Source organism: Chiloscyllium plagiosum, unplaced genomic scaffold (assembly GCF_037043375.1).
Source record: "Chiloscyllium plagiosum isolate Xiang-an unplaced genomic scaffold, Cpla_swu_hap1 HiC_scaffold_4, whole genome shotgun sequence".
Classification (NCBI taxonomy): Eukaryota; Metazoa; Chordata; class Chondrichthyes; order Orectolobiformes; family Hemiscylliidae; genus Chiloscyllium; species Chiloscyllium plagiosum.
This window is the reverse complement of record NW_028270142.1, coordinates 33,024,546-33,051,496: the sequence shown is the minus strand read 5'-3', so window position 1 is coordinate 33,051,496 and position 26,951 is coordinate 33,024,546. Positions and strand designations below refer to the sequence as shown.

General features: G+C 39.9%; 1 protein-coding gene across 3 annotated transcripts in view; it reads right to left on the bottom strand.

The window, feature by feature from the left end:
* The window catches only part of fbxl2 (F-box and leucine-rich repeat protein 2), a 184,473-nt gene that overhangs the window by 66,198 nt on the left and 91,324 nt on the right, over positions 1-26,951 (bottom strand). For 2 of the 3 annotated variants that reach the window (XM_087986131.1, XM_087986132.1), the window contains exons 6-8: positions 22,744-22,812; positions 22,568-22,687; positions 5,427-5,553 (exon numbers count right to left, since the gene is read on the bottom strand). In XM_087986131.1, the coding sequence (XP_087842257.1) occupies positions 5,427-5,553; positions 22,568-22,687; positions 22,744-22,812 (316 nt within the window). The remainder of the gene's footprint in view (positions 1-5,426; positions 5,554-22,567; positions 22,688-22,743; positions 22,813-26,951) is intronic. The other variant, XM_043688900.2, reaches the window with a different exon arrangement.

Here is a 26,951-nt window from a genome sequence, read left to right as displayed (position 1 = left end):
CTGTTCACCCTCACTGTCTTCCGCACTAAGCTTACCTTAAGCCTCCATCTCTATCCTTTTAAGCTGACTTTCCTGTCTAAGTGACAATTTTTGAAGCTCAATCTCAGTTCTTTTTCTCTTTCTTTGTTTTTAATCGCAATTCAAACTGTTTCATTTCTGTTGCCCTTTCCTTGTCTTTTGCCTCTAATCCAAGCTCCTTCATTTTCAGTTGAATTTTAGCCACCTCCAAAGGTTCTGATGGCATTTCCAGCAAAGTTAAATGATGAGTTATTACTGTTATTATCTCCTTTCCTCATGGAAGGAGGCAGCTCTAACTCCAGTTCATCTGCTCATTCCAGCAGCTTGGTCTAAATCCCCTTATGCAAAATCTCCAAAGTCACTTCTTCTACCCCCAGAAAACTCTTGGTGACTGAAAGAGGAAATGCTATCCCAAGCACTGCTTAATCAAACCAAAATCAACACCCAGAACAAAAAGATACCAACACCTGCCACTCACTGCCTTCGAGTCCAGCAACCCTCTTCCCATTTGAAACTATAGAACAAATCCTGTTAAAAAGCCCCAAATCTGTTATGGACCAGGCTAGACCCCCTCAAAACATTAAGTAGCCCAGAACCTAACTTTGCTAGTTGTTTTAAGCAGGTGTAAGGCACATTTGCAGGAGGGATGCAGTTGGTCAAACCACTTGGTTTTAAACAAAATAGAATTTATTTACAAGATTAACTAATGATACACAAAAGAGAACAGAATACAGAATAACTTAACCAATCTGAAAATTCAACAGATCATCCCAAATTAATGATGCTGTTCAAAATACTTGCAACAATCCCCATAAATACCCCTTGACAAAATAGGTAAAATCAAACACAGGGTCTTAAAGAAGAGAAAAAGATGGCAGAGAGATTCAGCAAGGAACATCATCTTCCATATAGCTGTTTCGTGGATCAGCTGCCTCAAAACTGACCGACTGCTTTCAATGAACATCCAAGCTGCTAAAACCAGAGAAGAGCTGAGCTAGGAGAAGTGGCCATTACCCTTTCAGTGTACACGTGTTTTTTTAAAACTTGACAGCCTTTTGTCTGAGGCAGTATCCATTAGCTATAATCAAATTGGTTCTAAAACTGTTCAAACCTAGACTTTTCAGATTTGCTGCATTTACGACCGCTCTGAAAAAAATCCAAGGACAGCATAATCTTGTTAAAGGAGCAGCATTGCCACAAGTTTTAAATAGCATTTTCCAAGAAGTCCTGTGATTTTAGGTCAAAGACCAAGAAACAACCTGGGAGAAAACTGCTAAGAAGTTTGCCAAACTCGAGTCCGCAATACCCAGAAATACAGAGAACAGGACCAGAAACAGATTCAGAGTGAACAGGCTTATAACAGAAGAAGTGCTTATCCAAATAGCTATCGCATGGAGTCAGGACTCAAGACTAGTTCTGGGATACTTCGAAGGCAGGGAGAAGAAAGCTTCAAAAGCAGAAGGTTGTAGGGGTATCAGACAGTATTGTAGATGTTGGAGATCGGAGTCAAAAAGTGCGGTGCTGGAAAAGCACAGTCGGTCAGGCAGCATCTGAGGAGCAGGAGAATCAACGTTTTGAGCATAAGCACTGCATCAGGAAAAGTGGGGGGGGGAGAAACCAAAGGGGCTGAGTGATAAATGGAGGAGTATTGGGGCTAGGGGTGGGGGGGAAACCAAAGGGGCGGAGAGATAAAAATGGAAGAGTATTGGGGCTGGGGGTGGGGAAGGCAGCTGGTGGATGAGGTTGGGTGGTGATGGCGATAGATTGGAGTGGAGGGTGGAACAGGTAGGTGGGAAGGAAGATGGACAGGTATGACAGTTCAAGATGGCGGTACCAAGTTGGAGGGTTGAATCTGGGATAAGGTGGGAGGAGGCGGGAAATCTGGAAAATGGTGAAATCTACATTGATCCCGTATGGCTGGAAGGATCCAAGGCAGAAGATATGGTGTTCTTCCTCCAGGCATCAGGTGGCTAGAATTTGGCGGAGTTGGCGGCCCCAGACTTGCATGTCCTTGGTAGAGTGGGAGGGGAAATTGAAGTGTTCGGCCACAGTGGGTTGAGTGACGTGTGTGTCAGATGGTCCGACATCCTATAAGACTTAACTTCAAGTGAGCTGAGTTAGCAATTTGTTTTCAGAGTATCAGGTAACAAAACAGCATTTACAGCACGTTCAGCAATTTGTCAAAAGGAAATAAATTACAGTTATGCTACTGAACAAATTTTAGCATAAAATAAGGATGATTTTTGAAGAGACTAGAGTGCCTGAAAGGATATTCCAGGAATAAAAAAGACAGGTAAACCTTTCCAATTTTTCTTGTCCAGTGTTCAATTCAGTTCAATCGAGTATTTTTTTTGTTTAATAAATCTATGCATATTTTATTTAAATGTTTATTGGCAGGCAAGTTAACTTATAATTCCAGTCATAATGACAGGATTTTAAGAGCAGTAAAGCCTTATGAGGAGCTAAATGACTTACTCCTGTTTCAATGTATGCCAGTTACTGTATTCAGTTTAAAGCAGCATTTCACCAACTATGGCGTCAAGGAGCTGGAATAACAGAAATAAATGGGATTAGGAGGAGTATTCTTCAGCAGTTTGGAGTCAGAACTGGCACAAAAGGTGGTAATTGTCATTACTTGAAGCCCATCATTTCAGCAACAGATTCTCAGAGTAATGTCTTGGACACAACAATTATTTCTGAAAATGTGTTGCTGGAAAAGTGCAGCAGGTCAGGCAGCATCCAAGGAACAGGAGAATCGACGTTTCGGGCATAAGCCCTTCTTCAGGCTTATGCCCGAAACGTCGATTCTCCTGTTCCTTGGATGCTGCCTGACCTGCTGCGCTTTTCCAGCAACACATTTTCAGCTCTGATCTCCAGCATCTGCAGTCCTCACTTTCTCCTACAACAATTATTTCACCAATAATCTGCTCTCTATTATAAAAATCAGAAATGGACAGCATGCTCATGTTTGCAGTGTTCAAATTTGCATTTCTTCAGATAATGAAGCATGCAATCACGGATGGGCTCATAAGAAACACGTAATATCCATCTCCAACAAGTGGAAACTTCCAGAGTAGGATGGAAACTGAGTATTTTGCGATAGGAGACTCACCTTCTCCAGTACCGACAAGGCACAAAGCAGAAATGCAATGAAATTATTGTTTACTAGCCTAAATGGGACAGCTGCAACATTCAAGAAGCCCAACACTACTCAGGACAAAGAACTCCTTTTCATTTCACTATCAGCTCACTGTGGGTGCATGCATTTTTTTGGCAACCCTCAACATCCGTAATTACAGCAGCAAAGTAACCTGGTTTTTTTTGTAAAAAGTTAGGTACTTTCTGATTTTGGTATAATACCGTTCCTTCATCATCCTGGGCCAAAATCCTGATACGCCCTACCCTACAGCTCTGTAGCAGTACCTTCATCACGTGGTTGAAGAGATCCAAGTGGCTGTCCATCAGCCTCTCAAGAGCAAGTAGGAATGCGCAGTAAATGTCAGTCTTACCAGTCATGACCATATCAAAGAGTGAATATTTCCTTTCTTCAGAGACTGATACCTAGTTGCATAATTTCCATTACATTTGTTCCATTAGAATCTATTTAGTAACTTGACCAGCACACAACAAGGAGTCAAACCTTCCCTATATACACAAATAAAACCAAATTCTTGGAATTCATGTACAGATATGGCTCTGGTATGTTAAATAAGTCAGTTTTACAACTTAGTTGCCTCTTGCCCACTCTTCAGTTGCATAATCCTCAACTCTGGAATCCCTTGTCAACTTCTGTGACTCTAACTCACTTTTTTCCTGTAAGATAATTCATAAACCTACCTTTGTGACCATGTTTTTGGTCATCCGACCTATTATTTACTTCCATGATCTGTATTTTGAAATACTCCTATGAAACTCCTTAATGGCATCAAGGGAGCGATGCAAGTTGTTGCTAAACTCATTGGGTAAACTGCACAAGAACATTTTTCGCCTAACAGCTCAGTATACAACAATGTTTTGTTAGTTATCTCTCATTTTTGTGATTTATTTGTCCACAGTTATATGTAGTCTAATCTTCACAGGTGGTAACTTCCTAACATCCTCAGCAAATTTAATTCATAAAAGGAGAATTATTCATCTGGGATGCAAATGGTGTTTAAATTCATTTTATGCTATATAGAATAGACAGTAGTGAACCAAAATAAATTGACTGTAATTTTCCCAAATATTCTGACTATCAATATTTATTCCAGAAATAATAATATTACCAAGACTTCTCAGCTAAGAGTATGTGTCATTTGAATTCAGTAGTCCCAATTGATATGTTGCAGAGCTATCAGAAAAAAGCTTTTCTCCCTAGCTTTACTTCTAATAGGTTCACTTTAATTAACTGATTCCAATAGCATTAGGCAATAATCCCATCTTGCTTAGTGGGTTAGACATGATTTTTTTCAACCACAACTTGTACCATCAGTCAGCTTACATATCTACGGGGAGGGTTTGGTGGGGGGGGGGCTTCCATATATTCAGACTGTGGGAAGCCTATAACGAGAGGCTGCACTTTGTGGTCAGAGATAGCATAAAGATCTTCCTACAAATTAAAGGAGATTGGACATCATCATCATTGCCAGCCATCAAGAACAATTTCCAGTGACACAACTCTCATATGATTTCTACATCCAACTTCTTTTTAAGTTAACTGGCACAAATACAATCTTCATCTATGTTATAAATTCAGTGATGTCATCAATTTTTACAGCGTACTTTAGTGGGCAATCCATGAAGAAATACATCATCTATGATGTCTGAACTATGTTGGTCACTGAGATTATGTTGAACTCTACGGGATTAAAGTAGAGAAGCTTGCATGATTCCTCCTCCCCTCAGGAAAAGTCTGATAATTTGAACAATTTTGTTCTTGCATGATTGACTACCCCGGAATGGTCAGATTCAAACCTGGAAAAGGTATTGTTCCAGGGTAGGGCATAAAACAATGTGAAAACCGTATGAGTGTACTGACCAGAGTTGACACTGAATTCACTCAATCAACTTAGAAGATGGAAACAAGAAATTGCAAACCAGAAGCTTACACTTTTCTTAAAAAACTGCCCAAATCCATCACACACAGACTTGTCACCAAACTTTGTGAACAGAAACAATCTGGAAGTACAAATTAACATGAATTCAAGTGACAAACTTCCAGGAGAAAAGGTACAGATGCAAAAAAAAAAGTGATACCAAGAATGGAGGAAGTTTGTGACAATTCTGGACTCTTTTTAGCCCAGATTCTTAAAATAAACAGCTCCTTCATCATGACTTCTCACTCAATGTCAGTATATTCACTTTTATTTGCAAGTTGAATGAGTAAGAAAGTGATTTACTTCCAAAATTGGTAAATAAAAATTACCAACCTGTGTGCACCCTCTCAAAAACATGGCCTTCAGACCACTACATCCTCCCACTAGAGCCTCTATCCCATCCTTCGTCACCTGGTCACACCAGGAAATGTTTAAATGTTCAAGGTTTCGATTACCCTCACTGAAAGGCAAAGAAAATGCAGTTCAGTAAAGGTATAATTTAATTCATAAATTTAAAAAGTCAATAGAAGTCCCTAACTTCACCAAATTAGGAAAATAGACTTTGAATCAGACTTTGAACAGTCTAACATCTTACTAAGTAATGGGATACCACCCCACTTACTGTATTTCTTTAAGTATTTGCATTTTTAGTTTGATAGCTTTGAATAAGTTCTGAAACAAGTCATCAACCTGAAATGACAATTCATTTCTTCTCTTTCTACAAATGTCTGACCTGATGAGTATTTCCAGGATTCATTTTTTTGGACAATTGAATGTGTTATGGTCTCCTTACATATTTTACAGGTAACCACTCATGATGATCAAAGTTACTTGATAGACTGGGGTTACACTAAATTTAGTTGTTCCAGAGAATAAAGAAAACAGATTTGTGAATGGAAATCTAAGGTGGAAATCAAAGGCGTTCAAAACGCAGAAGGTGATACGAATACTTAATAATTAGTTTACTGAGTTTGACATGCTAACTGGGACAAAATTTCCATACCACTCACTCCCCCAAAACCAACACACTTTACTGTAGAAATTAGTATATTTTCATGGTCAGAATCTCATTGATTTAATTTTAATTATCCAACCAGTTTAGAATTACAGATATAATGAGGAAAATTTATTCTTAACGCTGGTGATAAATGATTAAGAGCACAAGAGACTTAGCGCGACAAAACAAAGGAGCAGAAAACTTAAAATAAGCTAAAAGCTATTATGTACATTTTCTTCTCAACATAACAAGCAGTAATTCTATAGCAGACCTCATGCGCAGTCATGGACAAGGATTATTTCAGGACAGTGAGCAAAGAAAAATAACAGAACAGATGGTCTAAGATGATTTTGAAATCTTAAAATTCTTTATTTTTATTCATGTACAGATTGGAAGCATCAATGACTAGGCCAACAGTTATAGCCAATCCTAGTTACCCTTGAAAAGGTGGTGGTAGGCTGCCTTCTTGAACTGCTGCAGTCATTTTGTTGTACGTAGGCCTACAATAGTATTAGGGAGAATTCCAGGATTTTGGTCCAGTGATACTGAAGGAACAATGTTCTCTTTCTAATTCAAGATAGCGAGTGGCTTGGAGTGGAAATTAAGTGGTGGCGTTCCTTGTACCTATTGCCCTTGGCCTTCTAAATAGTAACCATCATACGTTTGGAAGGGACTGTCAGGAGCCTTGGTGAATTTCTGCAGCTGATCTTAAAGCTAGTATACAGTGCTGCTGAGTCTTGGTGGTCAAGGGAATGATTGTCTATGGAAGTTCTGCCAGTCAATTAGGCTGCTTTGTCCTGGTTGGCGTCAAGCTAGAGTTTCATTGGAGCTGCAGTCATCAGGCCAGTGCAGTGTATTCTAACACATTCCTGAATTGTACTTTATAGATGGTGGACAGGCTTTGTTTAGTCAGGTGGTGAGCTACTGGCTGCCAGATTCCTAGCCTCTGACCTGCTCCTGTAGACACAGTATTTATACAGCTTATAGAGCAGGTATACTGAAGAAAGGGTTCCATAGATTAGGATCACAGTGGCTGTGAAAGCTAGTGCCAAAAATGTATTGTAAGACAAGGAAGAAGCCAATGTGCCAAATCTAGAGGGTATGGCGATTTGTCTAGGTATAGAAGAAAAGAGTGAGTGAGGATAGGGAAGAATCTGAAAGGAAGAATCTTAGTCAGTTCTCATGGAGCGAGGCAACAGCAGAATTTGGCAAAGTTGAGATACTATGATAATTTCCAATGGTTTTATCTTTTGAACAATGTTAAAAGAGAGGAGCTCAAACTCCAGTACTAATTCACAAAAAAGACTTAATTACTGATATAAATAAAGATAAAAGATGTCAGATATACTTGTGTGATCAGTATATAAAGGGGGTAGAGCAATTCTCCCTCGCCCAGGTTAGAAGCAATTTGATATGCATGATTTAAGTATGAAATCAATTCCATTTACAGCAAATCACTATAAAATTCAATTTATGATTCTGTAGAATTTGCAATTACTGACTTAATTATGGGATAGAAAGCCCCATTTGTGCTGATAGTACAAAGTTAGATGGCATGTAGAACAATGTGGTCATTTTCAGACAATACAGATTCATGGAGTTTGAGAATAAATTCAAAATGAACACTGTATTAACACAAAATGGAGTTCAGAAATCAGGAGATCCTTTCTTCCCTGTCAGTACACATGGAATTACACAAGGCCTTCAAATCTGACAAGACACAGGAGTGTGAACAAACTTTGAGATTTCACTGAGAAGACCTTAAAATGCAATAAATCTTTTCTGTGGTTTACGGCTGCCCTTATCCAAATAATTAAACAATCTAGTTTGCAGTATTGCCCACAGACTTGTCTACTTCACTGCAGCCCAGTGTAACAGAACCATATCTATCACAATGATCTTGAAAGGGTGAAAGCTGACTCCATCGTTTGACAATGGCCAGATCTCAAAATTTGTAGGAACTTTTAAAAACAGATAACTTCATCACATGGAAAACTAGTTTTCTGATAAGAGGCATTTAATAAATCATAACTTGCAGGAGGGAAAGGAGAGAGAGAAAACTCCAGACTGGCAAAAGATCTACTAACTAGCAGAGAAGTCAGGTTAGCCTTCACCTATCTATTAACTAAATCAACTTTTCACCATGGGAGTTCGAATGCATCTTAGCAGGAGTTAAGCAAGAGAAACCTACAATTACAACCAGCAAATCACAGTGAATTTGTTTCCCCACACCCCCAATCACTATTTGATTAAGTGCGCCAAAAAATAACCACTAGCCTACAAAGTTACAAGACTTCAAATCGGGAGAAGCAAGCACGACAGTAAAATATTTTGGACGTTTAAGACCCAAGTGCACTTTTTCATTCTTGAGTGTATGTGGTTGTAATAGCACTTCAGGTATTAAGTAATAACGATATATTCTTTTAAACTCATGAGAAAACTTGATATTAATAGTCACAGCAATTGGTGTTAAAACACAACTTTATTTGTAAAAACAGTCAAGCAGCAGAAAAGGGGAACTATTCTACCATTTCTCCCATCCATGTAACAGTGTAGATAAAAGAGCAACATTGAGATGTATTTAATTCAGTTTATCAATACAGGTGTTATGCCCCAAATGGGCTGCGATCCCTTAATTCATTATATTACTTCCCCTTAAAATTTTCTGTGCCAATTTGTCTTGACCATGCTATGTGACAATAAATCTCATACCTGAGCCACTTCCAAAATAACACATTGGAATGGTTACTGACCACCTTAAATATAAAGGCCCTTATTCTTGGCCACCTGAAGTTGTTGGAAACAGTCACTAAGAATGGGCAACTGAACATCTTAAAAATTTGCAGATAAACAGAAAATGCCAACATCGAAATGCATTTAAAAAAAAATCATGCTTGGAGAATTGGTCTGATTTTTTTTGAAGAGTTGATTATAGTAGTAGCAGAGAAGAATATATATTAACGTTATGGACTGCCAGCAGGCATTTAGTTTAGTGCCTCAAAACAGAACGTTAGCTAAAGTTAAAACTCATGGAATTGAAGATAAGTTATTGACCTGGCTAGGAAGCTGGCCGAGTAGCAGGAGACTGACAGGAGGGATAATGGACAGATATTTTAATTGCCAGGATGTGACTGATGGCATTCTGCAAATACTTCTGTTGGGGCCTCAACTACTCACTATATTTATAAACAATGTGGATGATCAAGGAAAAAGTCAAAAATCCAAGTTTGCCAGTAACACAAAAATCCGCCAATCTAAGAGATGTATCAAGTAAATGGGGAAAACTATAGTAAATTGTTTTCAGTGTTGGTATCGACATGTACAGAAATTAATAATAATATTAACGGAATGTTGACATGTTAGTACAAGAGGTGGAAGTAGCACTTTAGCTATACAAAACCCTGGTTAGACAGCAGTGAACAGGCATAAGAATAACACTTTACTAAGTATATTCTGGCCTTGAAGGGAGCAAAGCATAAATTCATCAGAATGATAATTCAGCACTTGAAATCCAGTTCAAGAACAATTATACACACTGGAGTTATACACCCTACAATTTAGAACAACAGTGAGATTTGTTCAAAATTTTCAATATATTAAATGGAAGCAATTACCAAGATAGAAACAATTTTAGGATGACAGAGGTGAAAACTAAAAATCAGAACCTGGTCTTTTAGGAATGGAATTAGGAAACTCTTCACATGCAAGCAATGCAAATGGCAGTTCATGCTACATCAATTGATAAAATTAAAATTGAGATTTGTATATTATTTTATTCAGCAAACAGACTATTCTAGTCTATGTTTTGTGGTAATTAAACAAAATGGAAGCAAAGATGGGTACATAGAGTTATGTCACAGAACTGTCAAGATTTTGTTAAATGGAGGGTTCAAGCAGTCTGTTCCTGATCCTCAGCAATGGATGAATTAACTGCACTTAATGTCACAAAAGCCTCAGAGCTCAATATAACAAAACCAATTTTTAGAAGTTCCCTAATGTATAAAGACTAACCAATCTACTGACTTTCAGTAATTATGTAGCAATCTGAACATTCTTATCTCATCAGCCAACACTAGTCACGTGATAGTTAACTCTTGCATTTTATTCACAGGATTCCATGCCAAGGCCACAGGGAAAGGGAAAAAACAAAGGCTCAGGAAGTTTTACATTTATACAATGATAACAACTGACTCCCTCCCAGCCTTAATTCAACTTCAACATACTTGAACAATTTCTCACTTCTTTCACCATGTCCTGTTAATGTCCTCCATAAGCTACCTTCCTCCCTATGAAAAGTTCTCCACTACCTCATTGGCAGCGCAATTTTCTTCTACTAGCTTTACCTATTCCACCGCGTTGCCGAAAGAACTTAGTTTCTACCTGACTGTGACAGCCTTAATAGCATATAGTACATATAAAGTGTAGTCTATGCACAGTATATGCAGTAAAACATTACTTTTGTAAACCAAGCATGTGGAATTACAAACATAATTACAATATATTTTATAGCCTGAGTTTTAAACAAACGTGTCAATCACACAACACCAGGTATAGTCTGTAGATTAGAGTGGTGCTGGAAAAGCACAGCAGGTCAGGCAGCATCAGAGGAGCAGGAAAATTGACGTTTCGGGCAAAAGCACGATTTTTCTGCTCCTTAGATGCTGCGGACCTGCTATGCTTTTCCAGTACCATTCTAACCTACACTCTGATTTCCAGCATCTGCAGTCCTCACTTTTGCCGACCAGGTATAGACTAACAGGTTTATTTGGAGATGCCGGTGTTGGACTGGAGTGTACAAAGTTAAAAATCACAACACCAGGTTATAATCCAACAGGTTGAATTGGAAGCACTAGCTTTCGAAGCAACACTCCATCATTCTCACTTTGCATAGCCATCCATACTAATGGAGAATAGCACATAAGGAGGTAATCCCTTTAAATCATGATACAACTGAACAAACTTGTGCAAAGATCCATTAAGTCGACTTGATCATACTCACAGCTTTTAAAATTTCTGCCCATGAACTTGCATAAAGTGCAAGCTAATAATGATATACAGAGGGCAACAGAGCCTTGGTGAATAATGGGGCAAAGAAACTCAATGACATTAAAAACTGAGCAACAAACGGTGGATAACTAAGCGATGGCAAACCAAAGGGGTGAATTCAATGTCAAATCAGGTATGCAAAAGACAATTGAAAGTTAAATGCATATCTGATTAAGAGAGAACAAAGGAAAAAGGGAGAAACAAGTTTACAAAGTTAACAGGGAAGGCTTGGCGTTAAGTAGGTTTGTGGCTGTTCAAGAATTAAAAGTCAATCAGTCAGAGCTATTCAAATATTTCTTTGGCCGAACCATCTTGAATCTGAAGGTACTTTCGCATTGAGTAATTTCACCTAGCTATTGATGTACTGTTCTTCTGCCAATTGTCCTAAACGCAGTAATCTCATTGTAATCACAGAAAGATGTTCAGATCTTGAACACCTTTTTGCAACCTCAGGCTGTCATAACATGTTTCATAACCAATTAAGTGTGAATCTGAAATCTGTGTGTATACATGCTAGTGTGAATCAGTTAGTTTAGTTGGCTGGATGACTGGCTCAGAAAGCAGAGTGACACCAATAACACAGGCTCATTTCCTATATTGGCTGAGATCATTACAACAGTTCTGGCTTCTTGACCTTGTCACTTCCCTCAGGCATGGTGACTCCCAGGTTAAACCCACCAAAACATTGCTAAAAAGCTAGAGGTTAAGCCCTTTTGTCTTGTAATGATAAGTCGAAGATGAAAAACTTCAAGTCGTCCCCTGTTAGCAATGTTGTATTTGGTTCTATGTGGTTGTAGTTTTATGCTATGAAACAGACATCTGTGCATGGTTTGTGTTAAGTAGAGACACGAGTATATGGGAGTTTGCTCTCCTAAACCTTGAACACACCAAAAGGAATATATGACTTCAAACCTCCAATTCATAGTTTTTATTTTTTAAAAATTGAGATGCAGCCATTATTTTCCTCTGGTGCAACTCTACTCTGTCAGCTCTGGCCTTCACCCAACTAAGGGGTTTTGCTGTTAGCACCTTTTGAACAGGTAACTCTTAAAGAAATGAAACATGGTCTGTCCCATCGATACCTGAAATGGGGCAGGACCTTCAGTAATTTATCTTTCAGTAATCTACACACAATCTAATTGATTCATCAGGCTTAGAAACTAATACTAAGTGAGCTCCAGCTGCTTTGACTGGGTTCAATCAAGTTGTTTTCCAGCATGTATTGAATCAGTGTTTCTACCAGAGTATGTTTTTCTGTGTTTGAACAATAATGATGCTGTTGTATCGATACTGACACTCCTACATTCTGATCATGCCGAGCTAATGTAGTCTAATGAGGTGTATCTCCTAAGATTTACTTAATAAAGAGTATTAAGTATGGGCCAAGTGCTGGCAAATGGAACTAGATTAGGCTAGGATATCTGGTCGGCATTGACAAGTTTATTTGAATTGATTTGTGATCATGAGATTAAAAGTCCATTAAAATTGATTAGGGAGAAATTCTAAAACCAAAAAGAAGAGTACTTAAGTATATGGAATACATGCCTATCTTTCTGGAAGGGCTCACAAGGGCATGTAGGGTAACATGAGCTTTTGAAGGTTTCCAACAAAACTGAACAATAAACAGACAAACATTCTACAACTAAAATGTTTCCAGTTGGAGAAGTAGTATTGGTATTGTTACCTTTGCAAAGTAAACCTTAGAAAGCTAACTTCAGTGCTCTATACAAAGTAGGGTTAGAAGAGTTAGTAAAATGACTTAAAGTCATAGAGATGTACAGCACAGAAACAGGCCCTTAGGTCCAATTCGCCCATGCCAACCAGATATCCCAATCTAATCTAGTCCCATTTGCCAGCATTTGGCCTATATCCCTCTAAACCCTTCCTATTCATATACCCGTCCAGATGCCTTTTAAATGTTGTAATTGTACCAGTATCCACCACTTCCTTTGGCAGCTCGGTCCGTATACACAGCACTCTGAAAACATTTCCCCTTCGGTCTCTTTTATAACTTAGGCCTCTCACCCTAAACCTACGCTCTCTAGTTCTGGACTCTCCCAACTCAAAGGAAAAGTCGTTGTCTACTTACCCTATCTATGCCCCTCATGATCTTATAAACCTCAGCCTCTGATATTGCAGGAAAAATAGCCCCCAACTTATTCAGCCTCTCCCTATAGTTCAAACCCTCCAAATCTGGCAACATCCTTATAAATGTTTTCAAAATCCTTTCAAGTTTCATAACATCCTTCCTATATGAGGGAGACCAGAATTGCATATAATATTCCTCTACAGCTACAACATGACCTCCCAACTCCTATACGCAATGCTCTGACCAATAAAGGAAAGCATACTAAACACTTTCACTATCCTATCTACCTGAGACTCCACTTTCAAGGAACGATGAACCTGCACTCCAAGGTCTCTTTGTTCAGCAACACGCCCCAGAACCTTAGCATTAAGGTGTACAAGCCCTGCCCTGATTTGACTTTCCAAAATGCAGCACCTCACACTTATTTAAATTAAACTGCATTTGCCACTCCTCAGCCCATTGGCCAGTCGGATCAAGATCCCATTGTACTGAGGGAACATTCTTCACTGGGAGAAAGTGAGGACTGCAGATGCTGGAGATCAGAGCTGAAAATGTGTTGCTGGAAAAGCACAGCAGGTCAGGCAGCATCCAAGGAGCAGGAGAATCGACGTATCGGGCATGAGCCCTTCTTCAGGAATGAGGAAAGTGTGCCAAGCAGGCCAAGATAAAAGGTAGGGAGGAGGGACTTGGGGGAGGGGCGTTGGAAATGCGACAGGTGGAAGGAGGTTAAGGTGAGGGTGATAGGTCGGAGTGGGGGTAGGGGCGGAGAGATCAGGAAGGTGGTGCTGAGTTTGAGGGTTGGGACTGAGACAAGGTGGGGGGAGGGGAAATGAGGAAACTGGAGAAATCTGAGTTCATCCCTTGTGAATGGAGGGTTCCTAAGCAGAAGAAGCACTCTTCCTCCAGCAGTCGTGTTGCTATGGTCTGGCAATGGAGGAGGCCAAGGACCTGCATGTCCTTGGTGGAGTGGGAGGGGGAGTTAAAGTGTTGAGCCACGTGTTGGTTGGTCCGGGTGTCCCAAAGGTGTTCTTCACTGTCCATTCCACCTCCAATTTTGGTGTCATCTGCAAAATTTACTAACTATACCCATGTTCACATCCAAATCACTTATATACGTGACAAAAAGCAGTCGACCCACCACCGTCCTTGTAGCACACCACTGGTCACAGGCCTCCAACCTGAAAAGCAACCCTCCACCACCACCACCCTCTATCTTCTACCTTTCAGCCAGTTCTGTATCCAAATGGCTAGTTCTCCAGGTTGTAAGTTTGCTCGCTGAGCTGAAAGTTTTGTTCTCAGACATTTCATCATCATGCTAGGTAACATTATCAGTGAGCCGCCGGTGGAGCGCTGCTATTCTGTCCCACTTTCCATTTGTGTGTCTTGGTCTGTTACTGTGCATGATATCATTTATCGTTCTTTTTCTCAGAGGTTGGTAAATGGGGTCCAAATCGATGTATTTATTGATGGGGTCCTAGTTTGAATGTCGGCCTCTAGGAATTCCCACATGTGGCTTAGTTTAGCCTGTCCTAGGATGGATGTGTTGTCCCAGTTGAAGAGGTATCCTTCTTCGGCTGTGCGTAAAGATACTAGTGATAGTTGATCATGTCCTTTGGTGGCTAGTTGGTGTTCGTGTATCCTCGTGGCTAGTTTTCTGCCTGCCTGTCCGATATAGTGTTTGTTGCAGTCCTTGCAGGCAATTTTGTATATAACATTCATTTTGCTGGCTGTTGGTACAGGGTTCTTTAGGTTCATCAGTAGCTGTTTCATGATGTTGAAACGTTTATGTGCTACCATAATGCTAAGGGGTCGGAGTAGTCTGGTCATCATCTCAAATGCCTCAGATGTCTGGTAGCGTGGCTAGTGTCTCTGGACTTGTAAAATTGGTGGACCATGCTTATTGGGTACCAGTTGTTCTTGGATGCGTTGCATAAGTACTTTTCTTCTGCTACTCTAAGTTCGTGGGTGCTGCAGTGTGTCGTGGCCCTTTTAAATTGTATCCTGTCACAGCTCAGTTAATGCGTGTTGGGATGATTGCTCCTGTAGTTGAGTATCTGGTCTGTGTGTGTTGCTTTCCTGTAGACATTGGCCTGCAGTTCTCCATTGACTGTTCATTCCACTGTGACACCTAGGAAGGAAAGTCTGTTGTTGTTTTCTTCCTCTTTGGTGAAATTTGTGTTAGTAAGGATGTTGTTAATGATATTGTAAGTTTCTTCTAACTTGTTCTGTTTTGTGATGACAAAGGTGTCATCTACATTGCAGACCCAAAGCTTGGGTTGGATCGTGGGCAGGGTTGTTGGTTCTCGTCTCTGCATCACTGCCTCTGCTAAGAATCCTGATATTAGTGATCCCATGGGTGTCCTGTTGATTTGTTTGTAGGTCTTGTTGTTGAAGGTGAAGTGGCCAGTTCTCCCTGTATTCTAACCTTGTGATCTAACCTTGCTAATCAGTTTACCATGAAGAACCTTGTCAAACTCCTTACTGCCAAAGTCCACATAGATCACATCCACTCTGCCCTCATCAATCCTCTTAATTACTTCAAATAAAAACCTCAATCAAATTCGTGAGACATGATTTCCCACACACAAAGCCATGTTGACTGCCGCTAATCAGTCCTTGCCTATATGTGAATCCTGACCCTCAGATTTCCCTCCAACAACTTGCCACGACCAATATCAGGCTCATCGGTCTGTAGTTCCCTGGATTTTCCTTACCATTTTTCTTGAAGAGGATTGGTTGACCGGCAGAAGGCAGTCAAGTGACTAGTGGAATTTCACGAGGGTCGTGTTCGGACAACTATTCACGTTCTACATTAACCATCTGGACGAAGGAACTGAGGGCATTGTTGCTAAATTTGCTGATGACTTTGATGACAAAGATAAGAGGGGAGAGAGATAGGTGTCGAGGTGGTGGGATGCCTGCAGAAGGACTTAGGCATACTAAGTCAATGGGTAGAGTGGCAAGTGGAATACAATGTGATAAAATGTGAGATTTTACACTTTGGTAGGAATAATGTAGACTATTTTCTAAATAAGGAAAGGTTTCAGAAATCTGAAGCATAACGGGACTTGGCAATCCTAGTTCAGGACTCTCTCAGGTTAACATGCAGATTCAGTTGGCAATTAGGAATGTTAGCATTCATTTTAAGAAGGCTAGAATACAAAAACAGAAATGTATTGCTGAGACTGTACATGGCTCTGGTCAGATCATATTTGAAATATTGTGAGCAGTTTTGAGTACCCATATCCAAGAAAGGATGTGCTGGCATTAGAGGGGATCCAGAGGAGGTTTACAAAAATGATTCTACAGATGAAGGGCTTGTCATATGAAGACTCTAGATCTGTACTCTATGGAGTTTAAAAGAGTGAAGGGGAGATCTCAAATGAAACTTATGGAATATTAAGAGGCCTGGATAGGTTGGATGTGGAAATGACGCTGCCACTAGGAGGAGAAACTAAGACTCAGGGCACAGCATCAGAGTAGGAGTCACCTTTTCAATCAGAGACCAAGAGGAGTTTCTTCAGTCCAGAGTTCATGTTTTGGGTCCAGTGACTCTTCTTCAGAACACAGAAGTTTGGTTACAGTACATTCACTTCCTTCCTCCAAGTTTTATACATACACACACACACGTTGTAAACAGTTGCAGTCCCTGCACTGATCCCCACTGGTCACAGATCACCACTCTGAAAAATAACCCATTTTTCCATTCTCGGTTTCCTGCCCATGAGCCAATTATTCCTCCATGCCAATATACTACCTCCAACACCATAGCTCTTATCTCATGACTTAGCCTTTGAGAAGTACCTTGTCGACCTTGGAGGTTCAAATATGACACATTTGCTGGTTCTCCTCTATCCATTATGGCTGAGACTTCCTCAAAATACTCTAATGAATTAATCTGACACAAGTTCCCTTTCATGAAACCATGCTGATCCTGCTTGAATAGATATGACTTTCCATATGTTCTGCTATTGCCTCAACAATATAGGCTAATTGGCCTATGGCAACCCACTTTTTGCCTCTCGCCCTTTTTCAAAGGGAGTGTCACATTAGCAGTATTCCAATCCAAAAAAGAGAGAAAGATATGTGAAATAGATGTAAACAGTAGCTGTGAAAAGGAAGAAACAGATCTACTCCGCTGAGAGCAAAGCCAACAAGACACTGGGAGGACGGGGGTGGATTTAAGGTAAATGGCACAGAGATCGTACTCATGTTGTGACATGCAATGTTGAATCCGAGCAGTTGCAAAGTGCTCAAGCAGAAATAAGACCTTGTTTCTTCAGCTTGCATTGACCGCCACTGGAACACGAACACAGGGCCATGGACAGTAGTGCTAGCATGGGAGCAAGGGGTTTAGTGAAATGGCATGCAATTGAAAGGTCAGAGTCATTCCTACAGACAGGAGTGCAAAACGATCAGACTGTCTCCATTTGATCTCACCAACATAAAAGAGTGCACTGTGGGCAGCACATTTGTTCGAGAATTTGCTTCTACCCCTGGGTCTGAATTTAACAACAGTCAGATTTAAGATCCTGATCAACTAGAGCACATGTTCAATCCTACCCTTCACTATTATCACCTCAAGACAGCAATTCCAGCCTGCTTTACTTTCAGGTATACCTCTTCAATGCTTGCTGTCTTTGCCAAGTTCCAGCCTGCAATACAGCCAAACTTAGCTCACTAGATTTGTCTACACCAAACTTAACTGACTCAATTAAGCTGACTCAGCCCTTCAATGCACTGAATTCAAAATCCTTACCCTCTTGCAAATATTTAAGGCCTCATTCAAACCCAGCAGGGTTTTCTCAATTTCTTTACCACCACACCTTCCATTGCTATGTATTACAAAGCTTTTAGTGATCTTTATTTTATGCACTGAGATCACTCCTGCTTTTCTGCATTGGTATCATTTTTTCTACCATTATAGGAGTATCAGAAGCTAAACATTGACCATACTCTTGACCATTGCTTCCAACTCTAACCAGTACCTCTTGGGACATTGCTGCATTAAAACGTGCAAAAGAAATCTAAGTGAACGTGTTCGGCTTGACCCTTTTTTAAAAAAAATTCCAAAACTGAACACTAGGTGACAGCATGTACAGTAATTTTATTCAACCTCACTTCAGCTTTTCATTTTAAATGCTTCCAAATAATGCCATGTGAAGCTGATATTCTCAGGCATTTTTATTTTTGGATTTTCTCCCCGGCTGAATACATCAATATTCATATTTGACTTGTGGTCTCCCCTTCAAATACAACTTCCTTTAAATTATCTCAGTACCAGTAATGGTCCTACCAGAGTTACAGTTCAAACTCAATTCCCGAGGGCAAGCAGGAGACTGCAATATACTGTCAACTTTAAATAAAGAGTAAACACAATAATTGCAAAAAAGAACCAAAACAATTACTAACAAATTGAAAGCTTATATTACTTCTGGAAATATTCTAATTGGACATTTTCCTAAATACTCAATAATACTTTCAAGATAACACCCCAAAAAGAATGTTAAAATATGGACACCAGAGACAAAGACGTTGCAGCCAGGGAAGGGACAGAGGAGGAACATTTCCATGAAGCTTGCTGAAAAGAAAAAGCTGAATACAGGTTTAGAGCAAGGATTGTGAATTATACAATTCTACTATGTTTCAATTTGGCCAGAGGTAACCATACAATTTAATAGGGTTTATTAAAGGAGTCAGAAAAAGGATTCTCTGGGAAATGTGCGCCACAAAGACTGTCATGGACCTAGTAAATGAAGTGCTGTAGAAGCATGCCATTGGGTGAGGACTATTTCTGGGAAACGCAAGAGGAATGGAGCTACTGTTACAGATGACAAAGAGCCAAAACCATGGAGAGAGAAAACTGAGATTAAATGGACTGGAGACAGAGTTGGAAAGACTTAGAGCCCACATTGTGGCACACTTATGCAGTGAGCGAGGGAAATCTTTCTAAGTCGTACTGGAGATTGAAAAATTATTAATTCCTCACCTCTAGCACTCATTTATCTCTTTTAAGCTAATTTTCTTTTCCAGTTTTTATTCACTTCCTGTACATGATTTAAATCTAACTTTTCTTCACTTCAACATTATAGCCCAAAATTTCCAAGGACAGTGGCAACAAGCTGTAAGTCAAGACAGCAGAATTGACGTACTGAAGAGGAGCTCATCATTCGTCGCTAGCAATATGGCACAGTAAGTCATAGTATAGCCACCTAGTGGCTAGTCAAGAATACCTTGAAGTAGCCAATTAAGTGTTACTTTCCATTTATGTAGACATTTTGTTTGCCAACAAGATAGCCCCTCAAAGGCTTCCAAAGGTAGCCCTTAGTTACTGGCACTCTAAAGCCCACAATGCTTCCCATCTGCAAGTATCACCCTTATGGTAGCAGCATTACCATGCTCCAGACCATGGATTTTCCAAATCCCTTAACAAGTTGGTAGGTGTCAGCACATTGGCTTAAAAATGTGTTGCTGGAAAAGTGCAGCACGTCAGGCAGCATCAAAGGAGAAGGCGAATCGACGTTTCGGGCATAAGCCCTTCTTCAGGAATGAGGAGGGTGTGCCAAGCAGGCTAAGATGAAAGGTAGGGAGGAGAGACTTGGGGGAGGGGCGTTGGGAATGCGATAGGTGGAAGGAGGTTAAGGTGAGGGTGATAGGCCGGAGAGGAGGTGGGCACGGAGAGGTCGGGAAGAAGATTGCAGGTCAAGAAGGCGGTGCTGAGTCTGAGGGTTGGGACTGAGATAAGGTGGGGGGAGGGGAAATGAGGAAGCTGGAGAAATCTGCATTCATCCCTTGTGGTTGGAGGGTTCCTAGGCGGAAGATGAGTCGCTCTTCCTCCAGGCGTCATGTTGCCATGGTCTGGCGATGGAGGCGGCCAAGGACCTGCATGTCCTTGGTGGAGTGGGAGGGGGAATTAAAGTGTTCAGCCACGGGGCGGTTGGGTTAGCTGGTGCGGGTGTCCCAGAGGTGTTCTCTAAAACAGCCCGCAAGTAGGCGGCCTATCTCCCCAATGTAGAGGAGGCCACATCGGGTGCACTGCTCCGCCAATGACATGCAGGTCCTTGGCCTCCTCCATCGCCAGACCATGGCAACACGACGCCTGGAGGAAGAGCGACTCATCTTCCGCCTAGGAACCCTCCAACCACAAGGGATGAATACAGATTTCTCCAGCTTCCTCATTTCCCCTCCCCCCACCTTTTCTCAGTCCCAGCACCGCCTTCTTGACCTGCAATCTTCTTCCCGACCTCTCTGCCCCCACCCCCTCTCCGGCCTATCACCCTCACCTTAACCTCCTTCCACCTATCGCATTCCCAATGCCCCTCCCCCAAGTCCCTCCTCCCTACCTTTTATCTTAGCCTGCTTGGCACACCCTCCTCATTCCTGAAGAAGGGCTTATGCCCGAAACGTCGATTCGCATTCTCCTTTGATGTTGCCTGACGGGCTGCGCTTTTCCAGCAACACATTTTTAAGCTCTGATCCCCAGCATCTGCAGTCCTCACTTTCTCCTAGTCAGCACATTGACTAAAGAGGGTGGTGACCCCATTTCGTGAAACTGGGGCCATAGTGGTAGATCCTCCAACTGAGCAAAAAAAAATTTAGTTCTGTCTCTTGGTGATCAATCTTCAATATGACTAGATGAAGAACCTTGCTATGCTTGCATTGTTTGCAGATGCCATAGATCTCTTGCAGAGAGCACCAAGCTGGATCAGATGTCTGATTTCAGCTACTCTTTGCTCAAAGATCTGCAGTTACTCGCACAGACATGTATGTGTTCCTTTGCTAGTTATCACAAAGCTTGGGGCATTTTATCTCATGTTAGTTAAGGTAGACTTCAAATTTACTGCATCCATCACTTCCCATTCTAATTATTTTTTGTTAGGCTCTCAAATGAAGAATGCATATTTATTACACATTTTATAAGATAATTATGGGATAGACACCTCTTTAAACTGTTCATTAGGTAAATAAAGTTGTCTCTCAACAAATGGTAAGGGGAAAACCATTAACTTTCCCTAGGATATTTATCTTTCTTTCTTAACCAATTGTGATGAAGTCACCACTCAGAATTGACCTGCCGACTTTTTTTCAGCATCCACAGTACTTTCCTTCTCAGCTCCTTTTATGATGATGTTTGGACATTGCTTGAAACATCCCATGTATAGGTCTGTGTAAAACAGCAGTATTATGCATATTTGTCAACTTACAGATATGGTCTTTTGAGAATAACTTTACTACAACATTAGTGGTCCGGCCAGACTCAGAATGACTAAAAAGTAGACAAATTGTTGTGCAGTGTGCCTGGATGTCAAAATGGCTGGCACTAATAATCATTCCTTACAAAATAAGAATGTTTGAATGACATTTTGAACAGTGCTAAAAAACATCCAAAACTTTTGATCAACTGTCAAGATAAACAACTTTAAGATGACAATGAAAAGTGTGATTGGGAGATAGCATTTATATTCACAGAAAATAAAAACTGAAGCTTTGTTATGGAAGTCAAGAACTTCATAATAATAGCCACATAAACTCAGCTAGCTGCTAGCAATAAAGTAAACTATAAACAAGTCCAGCTAGTATTAATATAGGTTTGCAGTAGAGTATTTTTAATGTATACTGGCTATCAGGCCATAATTGAGTTAAGAATCTAAATTTTAATACTCATTTATATTTTAGCATAACATAATCAAAGGATGAAGCAGACCTTTATCAGCTAAGCTTTATAATCAGTTTTTGTTACAAGAGATTGTTAACCACATGATTAGAATAGTCTAAATTTAATAGTTGATGTCAAAGTTTTTCATTAATTTAGATGGAACATAAAATTGATGAGTCTGCAGACAATTGTTTACCACATCAAAATCAAAGGCCAACTATCGAACACTGAAAGAAGAGCTTGTGGACAATGATGATTAATGGGCACTTTAAATGCCAGCATTTAATTATGTAAAAGATATGCTCATTATGGTTTTAAAATTATGCAGATATGGAAAAACATTAAAATAAAGTATACTGCAATCATTTATCAGCTTCGTTAGTATTAAATAAAATGTTCAAACCTGTCAGCGGAGATCATAAAGGATACAAAAAAAGTAATTTATTGTTCCAGGACTGAAAAAAAAAAAGACCAAACAAGCTCCTTCTGCTTTGTTTCAACTACAAATTATTGACATTTTCAAACTCCCTGACCAAAATAAGTTAGCACTTTTTACTGAATAGGACCAGTCACCACACTTAAGACCCAGGCATTGATTTGTGTTTAAATACAAAAACGTATCTTTTACTAATGCAGAAATTTTAAAAATACAAGAATAGTTAAAGAAGAAAGGCAAACATAATTACCTCAAAGCCTTCAAAGAATTGTTTGTAATCGATACACACGATGTGAGATCCAAGTTTTTCAGTTTAGTGCAGAATTTACTAAGACTGATGCATGTGCTGCCAAAAGAAAAATAAAACAAACTGTTGTTAACTTGTGAATAAAACACATCAGCCCAATTTAAACCCATTTTACTCACCTGTCATTAATCTTTGTACAACCATTGAGATTTAAATCTTCAATGTTCTTACAGTTCTGTGCAAAGGTCCTAAAGATAAAAACAGGTTGCAAAATAAAAATATTTAATTACAAAGTATTATGAAGATCACAAATTCTATTTAAGTGGGTATCCTGAAATTCTTTGAACAGCACAAGTGATTTCAGATAAACAATAAGTACTTATTATTCTCAGTATACAGGTAGATCGATTTTGAATACATAGATAGACCCACGAACATAACCTAAGAAATAGGATCAGGAGGCCATACAGCCTCCTGAACCTGCTCTGCTCCTCAATATGGTTATCGTTGCTCTTGGGCCTCAACTCCACTTTGCCATCTACTTTCTATTTCACCCTGAGAAATCAAAGATCTATCTTTGCAAGGAGTCACATACAATTTTGAGCTGCAGATTCTGTCCACGTCTATCACATCAATACCCAGTCTTAAATTTATTTACACCACTGTCATCTCATCCAATTATTGTTAATAAACATTGTAACTGAGATCAAATTGTTAAATGTAATTACCTACCCTAAGCACAGGATACATGTGCACTCTTCAACATCAGCAAGTTTTATGTTGGAAAATTAAATACCACCATCCTCCTTCCTTTAAAGCCTGAACTGACTCACATATGCAACCACATTTTTACTTTTAATAACATTCACACCATCTCTCAACGTTTTTATTGAGATTTACATGCAAAAAGATGAAGTTAGCATGGTTAAACATACGAAGTTTATAAAGCTATTTAGGAAGTATAGATAATGCAGCACCATTGCAAACACAGAACAGCATTCACTGCTTTAACCAGGACAATCTCAATACTCTGCACAGGAAAGAGGCCAGACAGTTATGTGTCAGGCCTCATTGCACGAATTAAATAGTCAAAGCTTGGCAGAAGCACGTTTAAATTATGGGCAACTAGTGAATACTAATGCAGACAGCTAACTGTTTTATTGAAATGTAGAAAATCTCAGAGCTAGAATTTACCTGACAGACTGATGATTCTTAACAGACTTATCAAAACTGCCTATTATGACATGCATGTAATTATTGAAGCCGCAGGAAAACTGCAGCCGTACACACTCATTGTAGATCTTTAATGCTAATAGCTCTTTTTGGGAAAGGAAGAAAGGAACCAAAAAGTATCCGTGATAAAATGAGAGTCAGAATGTCCTAGTTCAAGTATCATTCAAATATGTATGCATAATGTTGTCCTGAGGTGGATGGTGGTATTTTAGTAAAGAACAAAGCACTGCTGCCTCACAGCGCCAGAGACCCGGGTTCATTTCCCACCTCAGGCAACTCTGTGTGGAGTTTGCACATTCCCCCAGTGTCTGCGTGGGTTTCCTCCGGGTGCTCCGGTTTCCTCCCACAATCCAAAATGTGCAGGTTAGGTGAATTGGCCTGGCTAAATTGCCCATAGTGTTAGGTGAAGGGGTGAACATAGGGGAATGGGTCTGGGTGGGTCGCACTTCGGCGGTTCGGTGTGGACTTGTTGGGCCAAAGGGCCTGTTTCCACACTAAGTAATCCAAAACAAAAAAAAACACATTATCAATACCCTTAAAGCAACATAAGTTCACGTGGGCATAAAAGAACTGTTATTGTCCAAAGAAAAAAAAAGTTTCTCCAGGTGTCTGGCCAGCAGTGCCAAAGAATTAACCTGCTGAAAATGTGTTGCTGGAAAAGCGCAGGTCAGGCAGCATCCAGGGAACAGGAGAATCGACGTTTCGGGCATAAGCCCTTCTTCAGGAAATCTGCCCGAAACGTCGATTCTCCTGTTCCCTGGATGCTGCCTGACCTGCTGCGCTTTTCCAGCAACACATTTTCAGCTCTGATCTCCAGCATCTGCAGACCTCACTTTCTCCTCAAAGAATTAACCTGTTTACTTGTTGTCACGTCTGAGATTTGAGTGTTTTTAATTTGGTGGCTTCGTTTATCCATTTCGGCTGTGAACTTCCTTGGAATGTTTGAGGTGCTATGAAATGCAAGCTTAATTTGTTTTCTGTTTTAGCTTCTCTACCACAAAGTTGGCTGTCGGAGTGGTAGCTTCCACCAACAGAATAGCTATGAAGAAAGGCTTTGACAATTGATAAATGCAATTTTAATGATCCTGATTGAAATGTTCCTCATTCAAAATTATCCTTATCCAATCTTTCAATGATCCACTTAAAGGAAAACAATTTAATTTATACAGTATCACATGACTACTGAAAATAAAGTTGACTTTAATTCCAGGATCATAAACTATGTTGTCTTGAACATTGCCATAAAGATATTAGCAGGAGGACACAGCCATGTCTCACGCTGTGAACCAAGCAGAGAGGCATTTCAAAAATCTCCAACTTCAATTTATCCAAGGGAACCGATGTTCTGGCCAAGAGACCTGAAATTTAGAAATAGTAGACGTGACACAAAATACTAAAAGGTTCATCAATTCCCCAGAGGGACACATCTTCTAGAAATTTGCATCCTACTAACAAGGTACTGTACCTCGGTTACTTGTACTGCAAGAACATTGTTCACTAAATCTTGCTGTAGGTCATGTGTCTTAAGTTTTCTTTTTAAGGAAAAGTGCATTTTAGATGGCTTGGAACTAAATTGAACTTTTTGCCTGGCTTAAAAACTTTGAAAAGATATGTTGTGCCTAGAGGGCCACCCAGTCTGCCATGGATTTTAAAATTATCATTTGATAAATACAGTGCAATTTGGCTGTTGCAAGAACATGTCTTATTTCATATTACTCTTTGGTATAGCTTTAAATACGATCAAAGGAAATCTTGAGGATATGGCCGTACTCCGTTCATTTGTCTCCATAGGAATTTAAGGGATTTGATGCTCAAAGTTTTGACATCTTTGCACTGAACTAACATAATAATCAGTTGACTTGGTGAGAGACCTAGGTTGCTTCAGATGGTTGTCTTTCTTCTCTTCAAAATAATCAAAAGCAAACTTTGCCTTATCTCGGTCTCATTAAGAGAAGACAACAGGAGAAGACTCTAAACACAGAGGATCATTTTGGACACTTGAACTCTGGTTTTCGGCCTCTGTGATGCTAACAAACAAGAAGCACAAGATAATATGATATTTTCTGCCAACAGATTTGTCAGCAGCCTTTAAGTGCTCAGAGTCTGAAACTGGCAGCACTTGGATGGGCAAGTAACCTTCCTTTCAAAGTAAATCCATGGTCCCATCCCTAAAATATATGAAGGACCAGATAACCAGGGACAAATAGGAATATTTCTGAAGGACAACAATCTAAAAATAGGATCAAATCCTCAAAAGACAGGCATCCAACATCTTGAAGGTGGAAATGATGGATCTCTCTTGGATTTAAAAATGTGTCAAAGCATATACTATCTCAGGTCAAGCAAAATTATTCTAATTATTTTAGAATGAGATGAAGGGCTTAACTTATGAGTGAAGTTTGAACACATCAGGCCCTAATCCATTGAACTGTGATCTTTTTAAAACAGAAGGGAAATTAATGAGATGGATTCTAAGGGGTTTGTCCATGCAGAATGAGGTGATGCATTTTAGCCTCACTTTTGAAATGGAGGAAGAAGGGGAATTCACTCTCAGAAGGGATAATTAGTCTGCAGAATTTCTTTTCCACCCCAAGAAATAGTGGAGGTTGGGTTACTGACGTTATTTAAAACTGAATGAAATCAATTAATAAAAGAGCCAAATGTTACAGGGACAAGTGGGAAACTGAGTTTGAGACTGTCTGGATAGTCGAACAGATCTGTACTTCACTATGAGGCAAGTTGACTGCCCACAGTGTCTAACTGCTGGGTCAAGCTGTAGATTTCTACAAAGTAGAGGAAAACAACTTGCTGATCTCGTTTGAAGTAGCTTTTGAACTGAACAAGAAAGTGCACTGTTTGTTAGCAATATTTTAATGGTCACACTGACATAATAGGCTGTGTTACAGTGACTGTGAGGAGGACCTGAATGTTAGATCTTACTTGATATCAAAAGCAATTCTGACCATAAGTCTGTATAACTTCACAGCTGATGGTGCTCAAGGCACTCTTCAGTATTAGCACTTCAGATCCAAATTCAACAGTGATTGCAACCAGATCAGCCATAGTCTTAGAGAATGGTAGAGCAGGCTCAAAAGGGTCAAATGGACTACTCCTGTTCCAAAGCCCAATGGAGTTTACACAAAAATTGTGTTGG